The following is a 17,469-nucleotide window of genomic DNA, read 5'->3' as shown; positions in this document are numbered from 1 at the left end:
CACAGTGCACAGCAGTCACAAGTGCAGAAACAGAGCAACAAATGTCTGAGGAAAGCGAAAGTCTCATCCAGCACCAGGGCAGACCAGAGGCAATGCTCCCCTTGCTCCATTCCCATCCACTTCCCTCCCTCCCTCTGTACACCCACAGAGTTACCAGCAGCGAGAACAGTCCCTATACCTCACACCCCAGATCACTTTCAGACCAAAAAAAGCCCACTGCCACGCTTTTCCCAAAAATCTGTTGTGACCTCTATTTTTTTTTTTCATCCTTTGTTTTTGATCTTTTTGTCCTTTCATAACCAGCCAAGCTTTCCCAAGGGTGGCTCAGCCTGTGCACATTGGGATGATCACGGTGGCTGCCAGGACAGCTGATGGGTTATGCCAGGCAGCTCCCCTGCTCCAGCACCTCCAGTTTGATGCCAGCACACTTCATGGCTGCCAGCACGCAATGACTGACTGTCCTTCTCCTCCCTGTCGACTCCATTCGGATGCAGTGAAGGCGTCTCTCTTCTTTGGGACACTGGTAAGGCATCAGGCAGGAGCACTGGGTCTGTTTCTCTGGGAATAAATGTGTTGGAGTTTTAGCTGCAAATGTCATGACTAAAAACATATTTCATAGTTTGACAACATTTCAAAGTCCAACAGGGAAAAACACTATTGGAAGTTCATGATAAGTTAGTTACAAAAAGCCTATAGCGCATCCACGAGATGGTGGGGTATTAGGAGCAGAGACAAAAGCAGCTTTAAATATCAGATTTTGCAGCTGTGGCCCATAGAGAAGCAGAAATGTAGTGTCTAACTATTTTTATCTACTGGCTTTCCCTGACCTTTCTTCTAAACAAAAAGATATTAAGTTGACTTTCTGTTCCCAATTATCCTTGCACACAATGTTGCTGTGAAATGGAGTCTTAAGGTCCATATTGTGTCAGCTCCTATTTCATTAAAGCTCCCTTTATGAATGCTAAGCTACCTGCTGCTGGCCTGTGGTATAACTCAGTCCTGCCGGTTATTTCATTACCCATTTCTGATCTAATCAGATTCTGACTCCTTATATTCTTTCCCAGAAATTCCCTAGGCAGGAAACGAAGTTTCTGTGTTCCCTTTCTTAAAACACATGAAAAATCTGTGTTTTCCTCCATTTAGCTGCTTTCACACGGTGTTGCAGTATCTTCTGCCTCTGTGTTGGTACCAACTACTCATTTCCGGGAAAACCAAAGCTTCCATTTCCTAAATATCTGTGCAAAAGAGGACTTCTGTGGTGATGGAGAGGAGGAAAGACAAAATCACACTTCTTGAGCACCACAATGGAAATGTATTTTATTTAATGTATTTTTCTCCTCTGTCTCTCATTTTTCCTCACTGAGTAGGGCTCCTCTGTAAGCTTTTGAGAGAAAAACACTGAGATACTGGCACAGGATCCAGCTTTAAGCCGCTTTCACAATGGGAGCAGCTCTAGGCTCCTTAGGGGTTCTGGAATAAATAAGCCCACCATTTATTTAGATCACAACCACCTTCCCAGGGGCCCAAGGTGCCTCGAGGCTCCAACACAGCGTGTCCCTCAAGGGGCACACCTGGTCGTGCCCTCTGCTTCAGCCCCACAAGGAACAACACCTCATGCGGTATTTAGAGCTACATCAAATCCTGTGCTGCAGGAATCTTGCATCTTCAAAACGGGGGTTTAGGATTGCTGCACACTGCTGTTCCTTTATTTATCTTAAGTAGACAAGGTGTGATAAGGATCTTATTTGTCTGTGGAAGCAAGTGAAGGAATGACCGTGGCTGCCACTCAGCCTTTTCCCGGCAAGAGACTGATGTGCACAGAGCTCGCCAGCACCTCAGACATTTACAGGAAAGCCCTCTGCTCTTATCACCAAGTTACACAGCAAATAGCCGAGTTGCTCAACAGTGTTTATAAAATAATCCTCTTAGGGATTTCACCAGCTTAGCTAGTTCATTAAAACTCTTGATAAACACAGTTTTCACAGATGGGTATTTGCAAATTTTACCATTAAAATCCCATTAAGCCTGATGGCCCTAGTCTTGCTTTTTAAGTACTATCATGATTTAATTTCATAATTTAATTATATGCTATAGAGGGTGTGGCCCAAATTAACTCTTGAAGTACAAACTAGTGGTTACAGAAGCCTCACAGGGAATGGGCGATAACATTGCCGACTACATTTCTGTGATTAAAGATTAAAATGTTAATTTTCCTGAAAAAGTTCCCTTATTCTCCAAGTTCCTTTTGTGCCTTACTAACAGGAAGAGGCAATGCTACAACACCCGTGCCTAAGGGGAAAGGCACATATCTAAGTGTAACACCGGGTAGCAGGGACACAGGACTGGCCATACTCCTCTCAGCATAAATGGCTCAGATAGACCACAATGCCTGTAAATCCCATTCTTGGAGCAGCGAAGGAGCCAGCACATTTTATTTTTAGATGCAAAGGTCTGGATAAATCCCACTGTTCAGAAGTCATACCTGGACACTCCTCCCAGTCATAGCAGGTGTCATAGCCACAGGGCACTTTCTTCAAGCTATCCGTAGAGAGCTTTGCTCTTTCAATAGCCCAGTCTAGGTTGGAATCACCGTGGCAAGGGCCAGCATGCAAGAAATGAAATGACTGCTCTCCGAGGCACATTTCAGCTGAATACTGACAGCTGGGCTTGGTCACATTCTGTTCAGAAACAGCATGTAGCACACAGATGTCTTCTGAGTAGTGGCTGCCCCAAGGGAAAAAGAAAAAATATTTTAGCAGGCTGTGGAACAATTCTGTGCTTCTAAACGCTCCACCAGCATTGGATGAAACACAGCAAAGCCATGGCCGGGTTGGACATCTGTCTAAAGACCTAAGGCTGTCCCAGCTACTGCAGGACCGGAACCAGATACAGCACGGTGCTGTGAGATGAGGAAGCTTTGGTCTGGTCCAACAGATGCGAGGTAAAGGACATGTGCCTGCACAAGAAAATGAGAGGTGCTGTTACCTCCACAAGGCATGGGAAAGTTCCACTGGCCCTGGAGTGGCTTGACTGAGTTAATGCAGACCTGCAGCTGTGTGTGCAAGACTGCTGCTGAGGCACGGTTATTTGGGGACCACTGGTAGCCAAGCCCAGCCATGCTACTCGTAATGTCTTTCTGTATTGCTCTTGGCTCCTGACTGGATTCGTTCCCAGCGAGTGCAGGCATTTCCAATTAGCACCATTTTGTTAAGCTTAGCCATTTCCCAAAGAGATGGAGCAATACAGCTCACCTTGTTTAGCCTCTTGAGTTAGGCTTATAGCTTTAGTCAACCAAACATCGCTAGTTTTCAGACGATTTGGCCTATAGACTTTTGCCAATGTCTATTACTCTCTGAACATGCTCTCTTTCTACTTGAGGCCTCTCGAAAGAGAGAAGATGCTTGGTTGTTTGGACACTGACATGAATGAGATGAATCCCATGCCAAGGGACTTGCCTGTGGTCACACAGGAGCCCTGTGGTGGAATGTGTGTTGATCTCAGCCATACAACAGCCCAGCTGATATTCAATCTGTGCTCACCTTTCCTATCTCCAGTCCCACACCACACCTCACCTCTGGCCAGTCATTTACTAAAAATCCTCTAGGATAACCCTCTATTCACTTGAAGGGTCAATGGTCTGCGCAGGTCATGTTGTGTAAAGAGACACTAAATCCAAGTCTTACACACTTAGACACTGAAACATACAGTGTATTTTGCAGCAAAAAGGTGTATCTGAAACACAAGGAGCATGACCTATTACAGCAAGGTGATGACAGTGAAAATATAGGAATTGGAAGAATAGAGAGAAGAAAAGGAAGAGTTGGGATCTCTAGTAGCAGATGATAATGTAGATTAGAATGATGTTCCCTGGTGTGCCATTTGGTTAATGTCATTGTTCATTTATTTCATATATAAATGGGACTGTAATTCGAACACAGAGGCACAGCTGGCTAATATCTGAACAGAGAGTAGCCCTGAATTGCTGTTGTCTTTTCTTACTGTCCCTGGTTTGTGTCACAATGGTCTCTTGGTCTATCAGTGGAGAAACTTCAACTTTTCTTTTTTCTAATGAAAATAATCAACTTACCCACAATCTTCTTTTGGAGACATACAAACACACTGAGATCCAACCTGCTTTTGTCCTGGCTTGCAAACACCTCTAATTTTAGTTTGCACATCTGAAGCAAAAGAGTGAGAGTTATTGTAACTAGTAATGAAGTAAACAGAAACATGTCCTGCTGTAAAACCTAAAATTGATTTATTTCAGTTTATCCCGTATTTCTCTCTTCAAAAGTTGCTGTGATTGGGATTCCACAAATACACAACAGTTCTTGCAAATATTACTGGAAAATCCTGTGCAAGAAAAGAAGCTAATGTTTCAATAGAACGCACTCTCCAACTTTACTGTCGTAAACCCTTGTTAATACAGCTGGGGTTTGGTTTGGTTTGTTTTTCAGAAAACTATTTCAGTATCTCAGTTTCATAATTAAAGTGTACAGTACATTGCACCCAAAAATTCTGAACTTAATGCAGAAGTTTGTGGCTGAAATTATATGACACTGTGGTAAGGACAAAGTAAAACCAAAATTAATGAATAGTTGCTGTATGTCTTAAAACCAGTCATCTGCCTCCTACTTCTAGCTAGCTAAGACAAACTGTGCTGTTAATACCAGCAGTATAGAAACCGTAAAGAATCTGTGGGCATACTAACCTTTTTCACATGTAATCGATCTCAAAATAGGAGGTGTCCAGGACAGGTCTTTCCCACAGGTATACTTTGTTTGACCCGTGACTATAAACCCAGCTTGGCAGCTCAGCGTCATGGTTTCACCAACGTTGTACTGCTGCTTAAATGGGGAAATCGTGACTCTGTCAGATGTTGGTGGCCTGAGGCATACTGAGGCTGCAATGGACAAGAAAAAAGTATTATTCTTGTTGGGTTTATGATGCGCACATGTTTACAGCAAGCCGTAATGCTTCGTCTGAAGAGCCATAAAGACATGCAATAACACTGAACATTTGACTGACATTCAAAACTAATAAATATTTTACATAATTAAGTCTAGAAATTTTCAGTGCACTGTGATAGTCTTTAAAAATAATTTTCGATCAATAGCTAATGAATTACAATGTGTTTCTAATGTATGCTAGTATGAGTAATTTAATTTTACTATTTAAAAATAATAAGAATTGCATTAACAGCATATTTTAATTTTTCTTTTGTAAATGAAGTTATTAACAAAACTATTTAAATGAATGGCAATAAAAAGCTCGCAAGTGTATTCAGGTAAATTTTTTTGATAAAATGAACACTAAGTCAATGAAATCACACTGAGTTCCAGAAGACCATTGGAATCTCTCCTGTTAGCAAACCCAGGTCAGTTCTGATCATTAATTGGACTATAAATACTTCAAGGCATTGATTTGTTGTGGGAATTTTCAAGGCAGCCTGGGGGGGACTGGCGTTCATTAGAGTCACATCATCCATTTAATATAAAAAAGGTAGACAAATTCCTCTAAGAACATTTTCTTCAGCATAACTGTCATCAACTTAAAGACATCTGTGTAAATCTGGAAACAAAAGATGTGTCCTTCTGTTAACGATATTTAAAACTAGACACGAGAAGGACCTCACAGCATCCGTCTGAGGGTTTTCTAAAGCACTGAATATTACAGTATCTTTACAAAGCACATAATAGGAGCACTTCTGAATTGGAAGAGAAATGATGTACTGACTCAGTAGGTTTTTGCCATCTCTACGTGAAATACCTTCTTAAAATGTTATCTTTTCAGGTATCATTACAGATTCTTTTTAAAAACTGTATTAAAATCTATTTTTTGTCTTTTTCTTCCACTTCTGTTTTGCTGCTGGGCTAAATTAGTTTTCCCTTTCTTACGTTGACATTCAACAGGTTGCTGCGTCCAGGTTTGATCTGGCAGACACCGAAGGAATTGATAGCCACTGAGGACATGACCACTGACACAGGCAATTTCAGCTTCTTCCCCAACAGCATACTGGTTCTTCTCATTCTATAAAAAAGAAACCAAAAAGCCCCTCAAAAATCTGTGGTAATGAGATGACATTGTTAAAAGAAACAATGATAAAAACTGCATGATATGATGGAATGAATGTGGGCTTTTTCTAATCTGAAATATGAGTCATCCACTCACCTGTATAATTACATGTTTGTCCAGCTGCACTAACTGATGTCATGGTTGCAAAAGAAGGATTCAAGGACAGCTGTTAGAAATGGACTTTACCTTGCCTTTGCTTCAGTTGCTGGTAGACTTTGGTGGACTAGAACCCCACAACATCCCACATACACAGCAACACACTCACTAGCACATTAGCTAACTTGGGTGTCAGGCACATGTAGCAAAGAAGCTGTAAAACTTCCCAGCTCTGCAATTACTGCACTTTCCTTCTACATCATCCGTTTTTCATGCTCACCCTGATAAAACCATTTTCTGGTGGGTCTGGCCTGGAGCATCCAGACACAGGTTCACCAATCAAGACGTCCTCTTCTCTCCTGGCTTCATCATCATTTATACAAGGAGCACCTCTGAAAAGCAAGTATTTGCTGGTAAGCATGTATCTTAAGTATTGCGTTACCAAGTAACAATGCCATAATGTCAGGAACTTGGACAGGAATGCTGTGAGTGTGTCCTGTCCTGTTCTCAACCCCCTTGTCCCCTCTGTCCCTGTCCTCCCCCTCAGTGAAAAAACTTTATTCTGTTAAATCAAATGCGGTGCACATCGAAAGTTGTTCACAGGTGTTGACAGGAGGGAGATTGTGAGAGCACTAAAAAAGTCATAGATACAGGACTACAATTTCTATCAAAATAACTCATGAAATATTTCTATAGAGTAAGAAAAAAAAAGGCAAAGAACAGCATATGGAAAAAGGCTCTAAGGAGTCCACATGATTTAGCTGGGTGTAAAACAGTGTAATCAAAACCCGCCTGTTGCCATCGGGCAATGGTTAAAGGAGGGTCATCTCTGTGAGCATGGAGCTGTACAGCCTGTGGTGTCCAACTGAGATGAGTAACAAAGAACTGTGGAGCCATTGCTTTTAATCCTCTCCTATCCACTCCAGAATCTCCTCCACAGTCATTACAGTGGTGATGATGAAAATCCTGCTCCAGTTTTTAGTTCCAGTTGAAAAACTATCTGTACAAAGGCTTGCTCTTGAAGATCCAAGAAACTGAGCCAGTTTGGGGTTGGAGTTATTATTTTAAGTTGAAACCATGCAAAACTGGTACATCAGACATACTCAAAGAGGGAATATGAAAAGCTTGGTAGTTCCAGCAGAATTCTTTCTGAGACTGAGTTCAGACCTAAACCGCTAAGTGAAGATGATGTGATATTAAAAAGATGGAAACTGCTAACTCCCATGAATGGAAGCAACTGAATTCTCCATGGCTTTGGACAAGAAGCCATGCAAAGCAGTGTAAGAGATCACAGAATCATGGAATGGCTTGGGTTGGAAGGGACCTTAAAGATCATCTTGTTCCACCCCCGCTGCCATGGGCAGGGACATCTGGCACTAGACCAGGTTGCTCACTGCCCCATCCAGCCTAGTCTAGAATACTTCCAGGGATGGGGCATCCACAACTTCTCTGGGCAACCTCTTCCACTGTCACACCACCCTCATAGTGAAAAATTTCTTCCTAATATCTAATCTGAATCTACACTCTTCCAATTTGAAGCCATTACCTCTCGTCCTATCACTACATGCCCTTGCAAAAAGTCCCTCTCCAACTTCCTTGTAGGTGTCCTTCAGATACAGTAAGGCCTCTATAAGGTCTTCCCGAAGTCTTCCCTTCTGCAGGCTGAACACCCCCACCTCCCAGCCTGTCCTCATAGGAGAGGTACTCCAGCTCGCTGATCATCTTTGTTGCCCTCCTCTGGATCTGCTCCAACAGGTCCATGTCTTTCTGTGCTGAGGACCTCAGAGCTGAAGGCAGTACTCCAGGTGGGTTCTCAGCAGAACAGAGTAGAGGGGCAGAATCAATTCCCCTGACCTGCTGGCCACACTTCTTTTGATGCAGCCCAGGATGCAGTTGGCTTTCTGGGCTGCAAGGGTGCATTGCAGGCTCATGTTGAGTTTCTCATCAACCAACATCCCCAAGTCCTTCTCCTCAGGGCTGCTCTCATTCCATTCTCTGCCCCGCCTGTATTTGTGCTTGGGATTGGCCTAACCCAGGTGCAGGACCTTGAACTTGGCCTGGCTGAACTTCATGAGGTTTGCGTGGGCCCATGTCTCAGTCCTGTCCAGGTCCCTCTGGATGGCATCCCTTCCCTCCAGCGTGTCAACCGCGCCACACAGCTTGGTGTTATCAACAAACTTGCTGAGGGTGCACTTGATCCTACTGTTCATGTCACCAACAAAGGTGTAGAACATAACTGGTCCCAGTACTGACCCATGAGGAACACCACCCATCACTGATTTCCACTTGGACATTGAGCCATTGACCGCAAACCTTTGAGTGAAGCCATCCAGCCAGTTCCTGGATCACCGAGTGGTCCATCCATCAAATCCGTGTCTCTCCAATTTAGAGACCAGGATGTGATGTGGGACAGTGTCAAACAGTTTGCACAAATTCAGGTAGATGACACCTGTTGCTCTCCCTTTACCCACCAAAGCACACTTTGGTATGTTATTTGTCAGCCATTTTCTAGGAGTAAACAATGAGTAAATCCAAACTTGAAGGAAGTTGTGAAGATTTTCAGACATTTCCTTCTCTCAGCCCCACCACAGAAGTTCAGACAGGAGCTGTCCGCTATTTCTCCTAAAGCCATTCTGGAGGGCTCCTTAACTCTGTCCCATGATTATGGAGGTCTTTTGATCTACCGTTTTCTTACCTGTCCCTGAATGCAGAGACATAACAGTCCTCCTCTTCTTCCTGTTCACCTTCACAGGGCTTCCCACCGTTCATCGGGGAGGGGTTATTACACTCCCGGGTCCTTCTTGTTTTGAAGGAAGCATCACAAGAACTCCATTCAGACCAGCAACCCCAGCGGCCATCTACAGCAACTGCAAGAATTAAAAGAAATCCAACCATTTGGTAGATCTGTACCATACACAGTATTTCTCCTAAGGCCACATACAAGAGGGATGGTGGTAAATTCATAATAGCCATTTCCAAAGTATTTAAAATTGTTACTGTTAAGGGAGTAGATTGTCTCTAGAATGTGAAGTTTTCCAAAGAGATAGTCAGCCAAATTCCAGCTGCTTCATGAAAACCTAAAATACATCTTCCTTTATAGTTTTGTTTGCAAGTAACATTCAAACACAGAAGCAGCTTATTTTCTACTTCTATTGCACACACAGATGTTTGAGTTTTCATGGTGCTGACAACCTTTTTAGATAGCTCAGTATTCAATGAGTTATTAAATAAATCTGAGCTCTAACCCCCAAATCTACATCCCATGTAAGCTAAATTAAAACACTACTGTCTTTTTTTAACCCCTGGGGTATTTTGTCTGTGCCACCATGAAGCATATATAAACATTTTTATTTACACACACTTTATTTTCTGCACACAATACACTTTCTTCATTCATCTCTATCTGCATATATTCAATTGTTCATTTCTTTCAAAGTATTTCAGATAGTGAGGCCTGTAGCTGCCTAAGGGACTTTTCTTTCTGACCCTTTTTTATCCTGGAATATAAATTCATGCAATAGTAAGTACAATGCTGTAAGTCTCTTCTGTTTTCCATAGGTATTACACAAGTGCCAATTTCATTCAAAAACCAGTTTTCATGAAATTGTTCTTTAAAGTCTTCAGAATGATGATTATGTTCCCTCTCCTTAAGACAACTGAGTTTTCCTTTTACATTTTAATCAACGACTTTTATCTCCATTAGCCATTTAGTCTTAGTGTATAATAGGCTTCAGGGAAAAATAAGGAATGGATTTCTTAATTTTTGCATCAGTTATCTTTGGTCTCAACTTCATCCTTATTGCTGAACCACTTATTTTCTATTATCTTAATTATGTAGCTAAGGAATCTTTTACCATGTCTTACAATTCCTTTTAAGCTGTGCCTATTCCGTTTAATTTTTTATTTTTATTCCTACATTTATTCTTATGCTTTCTGACCATCACCGTGTGGTAAAGAAGTGCTATAGATTTAGTGAGGGAAGGTTATGTCAGTTTAATCTTTGACAAATAGATGCCAGAAGGACCATATTTATATTATGACAGTACCACCCCAAATACCTGATTTGTAACCCGGAGCTCGTGTCTCACAGCTTTTGCCGTAGGTGCCAGCCTGGCACAGGCAGAGGCACTCCATCCCAGAAAGGACAGGCCTGCCGTTGTTGGGGCATGGGGCACACTGGCAAGGGTCAAACCTGCCCACGTATTCTCTCAGGGCTCTCCTCAGGTTGCGACGTTTGGTCACGGCACATGGCACGTTCCTCACCAAATCCACGATGGGCGACACCTGATAGACAGCCATTCGGTAAGTGGTTACCTAGACACAGCGGGGTCCTGCTGGGGGTAGCTGCAGGATTTTAGAGGCACTAGAGCCTACACGTGAAGGTATATCACGCAGGAGTCAGGCTTGTTGAAAGTTATGGGTGCTTTAAAGGGATGCTTTAAAGGAGCGTGACAGTGCTATACATCTATATTACACTGTTTATATTGCTTTTATTTCCCCAATTTAGGGCTCTGTAAGCCAATGGAAAACCAACCAAGTGGGATACCATGTCTAAAAATTCAGAACACGGGGTTTGCTTACACCTGTTCCCTGCCACGTGAGACATCCCTGCACTGCCTTCAGGAGCTCAGCAGCTGCGGTGGGAGAAAGCTCACCGTATGCTGCGTGCGGGCAGGTTTTGCTGTTTACCTCCAGCCTTTGCCACTGCTGCTGAGCGTCTGCGGTGCCAGCCCCAGGCAGCTCAGCGCGCTCACAGCAGTGCCGGCACGCTGCAGTGAACAAGCAGGATGGACACACCAGGGGACTGCTGGTTTTGTTCGGTTTATCTGTGTGCCATACCTTGCACCCGAGGCCTGACAAGGGAAAGGGCCCAGGGAGAAGAAGATGCCTTCCTGCACAGTGACTAACCCCTGCCTGGGCCTGAGCTCCTGCTGCTGTATTCCTTGTATTCCTTCGCTTGTATTCCTTCCCACGGCTCTCACTGCCTGCGGGTGATGCAAAGCTGGTGTGGCTTATAAACCGACATGAACAAGAAGTAGTTCAAATAAATGTTGTGTATGTTTATGTTATAGCCATGCGTATGTGCATTCATGTCACACACAGCATTGTCCCGATTTAAAAGACAGAACACCTGCAGAGCTCTCAGAAGAGCTGCCAGCTGCTGAACGCTTTGCTATCTCAGTGCCTCCTCTTCTTCCTCTCTTACCTCAAAGTCAATCACCACAGGATTGTCCTTTGTTGATTCCAGCCAGTTTGTGAAGACTGTGTGTCCTGGAAAGGCCCCCTTTTTCTGCCAGGCCAGAGCTGCTGCATACTCTGATATGCCACCTTTTACCAGAGAGAATGACCGTTCGGCTGACTCTAAAATGGAACCTGAAAGGGGATTTCATCACAGTATTATCAGACAAAGGCCTCCGAAGACAGCAGATGTAGCAACAGAGTTCTAGGAAAAGCGAAGAGGATTTAAAAGAATAAATTGAGATTAATTTTTTTAAGACACCCATGGAATAACAAAGTCTAAGCTCAGAAAAACAATCCCTGCTATGACAGCAGTCTGTCCTAGGCTTCCAAATGAATGTGTCTGAGACCTTGGCCATGGAAATACTCAGAACTACACAAGACACTTGTGGAAAATGCCAGGGATACAGCAGGCTCCTCTAGAAGAACACACTGCAAGGCAGGATCTTTAGTGCCAGCTGTTAACATCTGAGAAATTGAAATTGATCATAAAATGAGGACAAAAACATAGTGGAGGTGATGAAAACTATGTTTTTAGTGATGCAGAACATGACTCTTGCCACTCTTACATAAAATACACCAACTTTCTGCAGTTTCTGAGACACATTTCTGGCACTGCCAGGGAACTCCTGCACCTAGATGTCTGCTGGACATGAGGAAGATGGAAGGGGAAGGTCGGGGAGTGTGTTATTGCTGCCCAACTCTCTCAATGAGCCCTCCGCAACCCTTAAAGAAGATCAGGAACTCAGTTATGAACACACATTTCTGGTTGTGCCCATTTCCCTGTTCAGTATGCCTGGCCCTGGACCCAGGAATGTTTGTCAAATCTATGATTGACTGGAAGAGCCAGTGCCACTGGATCCCCAATGGCGGTGCTCCAGAGCAGAGAAAGAGTGCTCCCACATCATAATTTCTTTTGTAAATAAGACGATGTTTCCACTGCTTGCTTCAGAGACAAACAGTGAAACACTGGTTCCTCGGACAGTGATGGAAGGGCATCTGTAGTTCAACAAAGCCAGGAGGTCACCTAGCTGAGGGGCATGGTGAGTAGCAGGACATGGACCCTGTTCTCATCATGGTCACCTTCATGTTTCACAGTCATCCTGTTTGTGGTGCATCTGGTACTGACTTTCTTTTTCTTCCGGAAGAACACACGCTTTGTTGTTTCTGTTCGAACACACTCTGTTGATTCATCAACTGCCAGACCTAAAAATACCACACAGCAGCAGCTTCATCACCATAACCATGTTATATGACAGCACCATGCCCCGAGGGTCCCACATCGAGGTGAACCATGGCAGGTCCCCCAGGTCCTCACCCACCACTGGAGACTTCAATGATGCAGGCACCTATTTCTCCAGGTACAAGCAGCATTGGACTGAGTCGTGCTTACCATCCCTTTTAGGTACCCTCCCATACCCACGCAAGTTACAGCAGTGGCATTAAGGATCACAGCTTTTAACCTTAGATTTCCACTTTTGTGGTATTGTCTTTTCATTTTGACAGTCTGGCAGTCAGGGGAATATTTTTAGATTAATTTCTAATCAATTAGATTTTAGATTTCTAATCAATTAGATCAATTTAGATTTTTAGATTAATTTCTCATCAATACCAACAACTTTCTTTAATGACTGTATCCCCAAAAGTACCACGTAGGCTTCTCAGACCTCAGTCCCACACTGAAGTATGCTGGAACACCTTTTTCTGGTGGCACCTGGTCTTGATCGGATGGTCTTAAGAGGTTTGCCTGAACACAGTGTTGTTTACCAAGTAAAGAACCTCTTGAACTTTTCAAATTAAGACAGTGTAGAGCAAAAATTTCCTCTTGCTCTATATCTAGGTGGTGTGAGTAATTCATGGGTCTGTGCAGGTTTAAAGGATTTTTTTTTGCTGTTGGAGAATGTACTATGTGGTCTAAGACCTAAAAACAGCAATAAGAAAAGCTGGTGAAAACCCCATGGTATTCTTTTGTTAAAGATTACATACCCGAGTTCTTCAATTCCTCAGAGCTGTACTGATAAAGAATGTCATAGGAACCACCCATCTTCCCAGAGTTGTAATAATGAGTACCAAAATCATCAAATATTCTGCTGTATAAAGCGTAGTTGTACTCCAGGGGCAGGTGGTTAAGTGCTTTTAGGAAGATGTCTGAGAGTTGCAGATCTGACTGCTTCATTGTGAAGTTTGCAACAGAAATGACTTTATGGACTCTAATAAAGTTGGAATTCTAGAAACAAGAAAAGGGGAGTCTTAGCACCTTCATAGGTAGTTAGCTGCAGAAAGTAGAGGAACCAAAAGTATGTCCTGAGATACATTGCAAGAACTAAATTATCCTGTTTATCATGCTGCTTTAACCATGAGGAAACCAGCCCTGGAGTTTTCAAGAGCCTGTTGATGTTCTTGAGGACAATGCTTATCACTCTCTTACATTGTGGGAATATATAGCATTCCAATAAAAATTAGTATTCCCCGAGCACCTACCGAGCAGACAGCAAAAGGATCCCTGCCATAACAAATACAGCAGCAATTGATAAGGCAACCAAAACTTTCAGAGGAAAGACTTCAGCTTATAAGCATGCATGGGTCATTTGCAACTAATCTGGTAAATGGGTATTTTGGATACTAACCCACTGCTATGAAGTTTCACAATTTATCAGTCTAAAACTAAAACACAGGGATAAAGATCTCATTAAGTTCAAGTGTCAGGCTGTTAATGTGTGAGGCAAAAGAAAAAAAGAAAAAAAAAAAAAGAAAGTCCAAAAACTGGAAAATGCCTTGTATTTAGAAAAAAAAAATATTGTTTTGAAACAGCTAGTTCATTTACTTTTGCAATGCTAGAGGCTGTTTATGTGGGAGTTTAACTAAATAGAAAGCAGAGGAGTAGAAAATACTCAAAGAAGGGATTTGTAAAGTGACAAGGGGAACTGATGGCACAAGGTCAAAGCAAAGAGATCAAGAGCAAGAGGAGTGGCGGTAAACTGAAGCAAATGACCAACCAGAGGATAGGAAATGTTCATTATAAAACAAGTTGTTACTGATTTATACATGGGTTCTTCTGCTGAATTTTCCTTTTGATAGGTTGGCTTTAATCCACTTCTGTCTCCAAGGTCACTTCGTTTAGAAGACACAAGGAGGCATCTAGATGGGGAGTTCTCCCAGCCAGGACTTAGCAACATAACGTGTGAGCTGGACCTCAACTCTCAGTTCTGCACAGCACTGCTCATTTCAGTGCTCTCATCTGCACACTGCAAAATCAGCTAAGGATACTCAGTTTTCTGCTGCAGTGAGAATAAGAATGGGAGAAATAGGGTAGGTACCAATTCCCAGTTTACATTCAGCTCCTAAACTACCCTGTGGTAACGTTATTTTTAACCGTCTGACCGTCAATTTTCATTTGTGCCAGCTAACATTTCAGTCATGACACACAAAATTGTGGGCCACATTGGGAAACACTGATTCTAAAACCGTAGTTGGTTTCAGCATACACTTGTGTGGTAAATGCGAATTTCTGCTTGACATGCATCTTGCATTTGCGCTGCCAGTAAGTCTCTTAAGTGCTGTAATTACTAACAATTTGCCTTGCAGTTGTCAAACCCAGTGATTTCTATGTTAAATCCATGAAGTACGCACAATGTTGGAAACCCTCACTTGTAGAATGATCCCAGAAAATTGAATTCCAAAGTGCTCAGTCATTTCTGGGCACATGTTCAACCATAGTGGTAAACCCTGGTGCCTGTCACAAGCTCGACCCATGAGTACCAGGTATTAATACAAAATATTAGTAGATCAGGGATGATTATTCCCAAAGAAAGCCTGGTCTAAATCAAGTGTGAGTACACGAGTTCAGATTTATTATACAAACTACTTCTTTGACAAAAAGCAGTCAAACACAAGCTGTGCTGATGTTGAAACCAGTAGTTTTAACTGGAAATTTTCTAACAAACCGGAGTTTCACGTGGACATGCTGATTAAGTAATCTTTCATCCCAAATATCACAAGCAGAGTTGCCACAGAATCATGCCTGTTCTTGCCTGACATCCCCAGGGATGGAGATGGCCTCCTATCTTTGAGCTCTCCAACTCAATTAACTACTGCCAGAAATACTAGGAACATGGACTAAGGGAATGGGCACAAATTTGGATACAAAGCCTTCAGAAGTCCTTTGATGTCACAGCATGGGAATCAAGTGATAAAAAAGTGAAGAAAATAGTATATATATATAAAACAACATGGAGCAAGATGCGCAAGATTAGTAAAGTAGTTTATAATTAAATGTGTTACATAACATTCCAGTCCTACTTTAAGAATCTTTCCTTATATTTAGTACAGCAAAGAGTGAGAGGTTGTCACCTGGGCGCCCTCTACACCCTAATAGGGCAATATTCAGATGTTTATGTAGAAACCCACCCAGTTTCTCTTCAATACAAAAGGAGGGTGATTAGCTGAGTTGCAGATCCCTGTGAAACTGCTGTCGCTTATGGATATGTTAGCTGAATCCCACCCTAGATGGTTAACATGATGCAAGCAGAAGACATCAGGAAGGTCATGAGGATGATCTTTAAGGATGCTTTCCATAGAGAGCAACAGCTCTTGATCCCCGGGTGTAAGAAATCAGGAAAGGAAAACAAGAGACCAGCATGTCTGAGTCAAGACTTGTTGATCAAACTACTGGGCAAGAAAGAAATGCACAGGCCGTGGAAGCCGGGACAGGTATCCTGGGAAGAGTACAGGGATGTGCCTGATTGCATGGGGATGGGGTCAGGAAGGCCAGGGCAGAGCTGGAGCTGAACTTGGCAAGGCATGCAAAGATTAATAAGAAGGGCTTAGAATTATATAATAGAATAGGCTTCTATAGGCACGTGAGCCAGAAAAACAAGGTCAAAGGAAGCTAACCCCTCCCTGGTGAACATGACTGGCAAGCCGGTAACAATGGGCAAGGAGAAGCCTGAGGTACTCAACAAATTTTTTGCCTCATTCTTCACTGGCAATCTCTCTTCCCACACCTCTCTAGTGGATGGACTGCAAGGCAGGGAGTGGGGGAGAAAAGTCCCTCCCACTGTAGGAGAAGATCAGGTTCGTGACCACCTGAGGAACTTGAACATACAAAAGCCTATGGGACCTGATGAGATGCATCCCAGAGTCCTTGAGGGAATTGGCTAATGTAGTTGCCAACCCGCTCTCCATGATATTTGAAAAGTCATGGCAGTCAGGTGAAGTCCCCGGTCACTGGAAAAGGGGAAAACATTACACCCATTTTTAAAAAGGGTAGAAAGGAGGACCCTGAGAACTACCGAACTGTGAGCCTCACCTCTGTGCCTGGGAAGATCATGGAACAGATCCTCCTAGAAGCTATGGGAAAGCACATGGAGGACAGGGAGGTCATCTGAGACAGCCAGCATGGCTTCACCAAGGGCAAGTCTTACGTGACCAACCTAGTGGCCTTCTATGATGGAGTGACATCAGTGGACAAGGGAAGAGCTGTGGATGTCAACTATCTGGACTTCTGTGAGGCCTTTGGCACAGTCCTCCACTTAACCATTAGGACAAGTTAGCAAGGCCTCCAGCAAACTTGCGTCATAGGAAATCTTAATATTAGGACTGACATTTTTGTAAAAGATTCATTCTATTTGTAGTCGAACTCCTGGGTTTCAACAGGCCTTAGTTTTGGTCAGTTCTATGGCCTTTTCCATGCAGAAGTACAAACAATAGCCCACCTTTTACTGCCATTAAACTATAAAAGTACATAATCTTATATCCCACAGTATTCATCTGCATTAACAGTGCAGAATTTTATGGGAAAAAGATTTTCCATTCTCAGAAACTTTTCTGTGGATGTGTTATTTCTGAGCTTTTCTTTATGACCAAGTGCACCTTGGAAGCCACGAGACACCAATATGCAAGTTAGTTACCAAATCAAAAACTAACATAGGTTGATTCCCAGTACATGCATATGTATAACATTCCTGAGTGCACTTCATTTATTTATTTATTTTTTTAAGCGTGGTTTGCTACTGTTACTATGTGGCGTTCTGCCTTCTTAATCTATAACTGGGACAGGGA

The 17,469-nt window shown here is 42.9% G+C and overlaps 1 protein-coding gene across 1 annotated transcript in view; it reads right to left on the bottom strand.

The window, feature by feature from the left end:
• Positions 1 to 376: 376 nt before the first annotated feature.
• Positions 377 to 17,469, bottom strand: part of C6 (complement component 6) — a 25,531-nt gene continuing 8,438 nt past the window's right edge. The window contains exons 7-17 of the mRNA XM_009894663.1: positions 13,396 to 13,636; positions 12,493 to 12,615; positions 11,378 to 11,544; positions 10,230 to 10,455; positions 8,867 to 9,038; positions 6,452 to 6,563; positions 5,898 to 6,030; positions 4,712 to 4,903; positions 4,088 to 4,178; positions 2,483 to 2,724; positions 377 to 558 (exon numbers count right to left, since the gene is read on the bottom strand). Of these exons, the coding sequence (XP_009892965.1) occupies positions 377 to 558; positions 2,483 to 2,724; positions 4,088 to 4,178; positions 4,712 to 4,903; positions 5,898 to 6,030; positions 6,452 to 6,563; positions 8,867 to 9,038; positions 10,230 to 10,455; positions 11,378 to 11,544; positions 12,493 to 12,615; positions 13,396 to 13,636 (1,881 nt within the window). The remainder of the gene's footprint in view (positions 559 to 2,482; positions 2,725 to 4,087; positions 4,179 to 4,711; positions 4,904 to 5,897; positions 6,031 to 6,451; positions 6,564 to 8,866; positions 9,039 to 10,229; positions 10,456 to 11,377; positions 11,545 to 12,492; positions 12,616 to 13,395; positions 13,637 to 17,469) is intronic.

This window comes from Charadrius vociferus, unplaced genomic scaffold, assembly GCF_000708025.1.
Source record: "Charadrius vociferus isolate BGI_N301 unplaced genomic scaffold, ASM70802v2 scaffold450, whole genome shotgun sequence".
Lineage (NCBI taxonomy): Eukaryota > Metazoa > Chordata > Aves > Charadriiformes > Charadriidae > Charadrius > Charadrius vociferus.
Note: the sequence above shows the minus strand (reverse complement) of the source record. Positions and strands in the feature narration are given on the sequence as shown.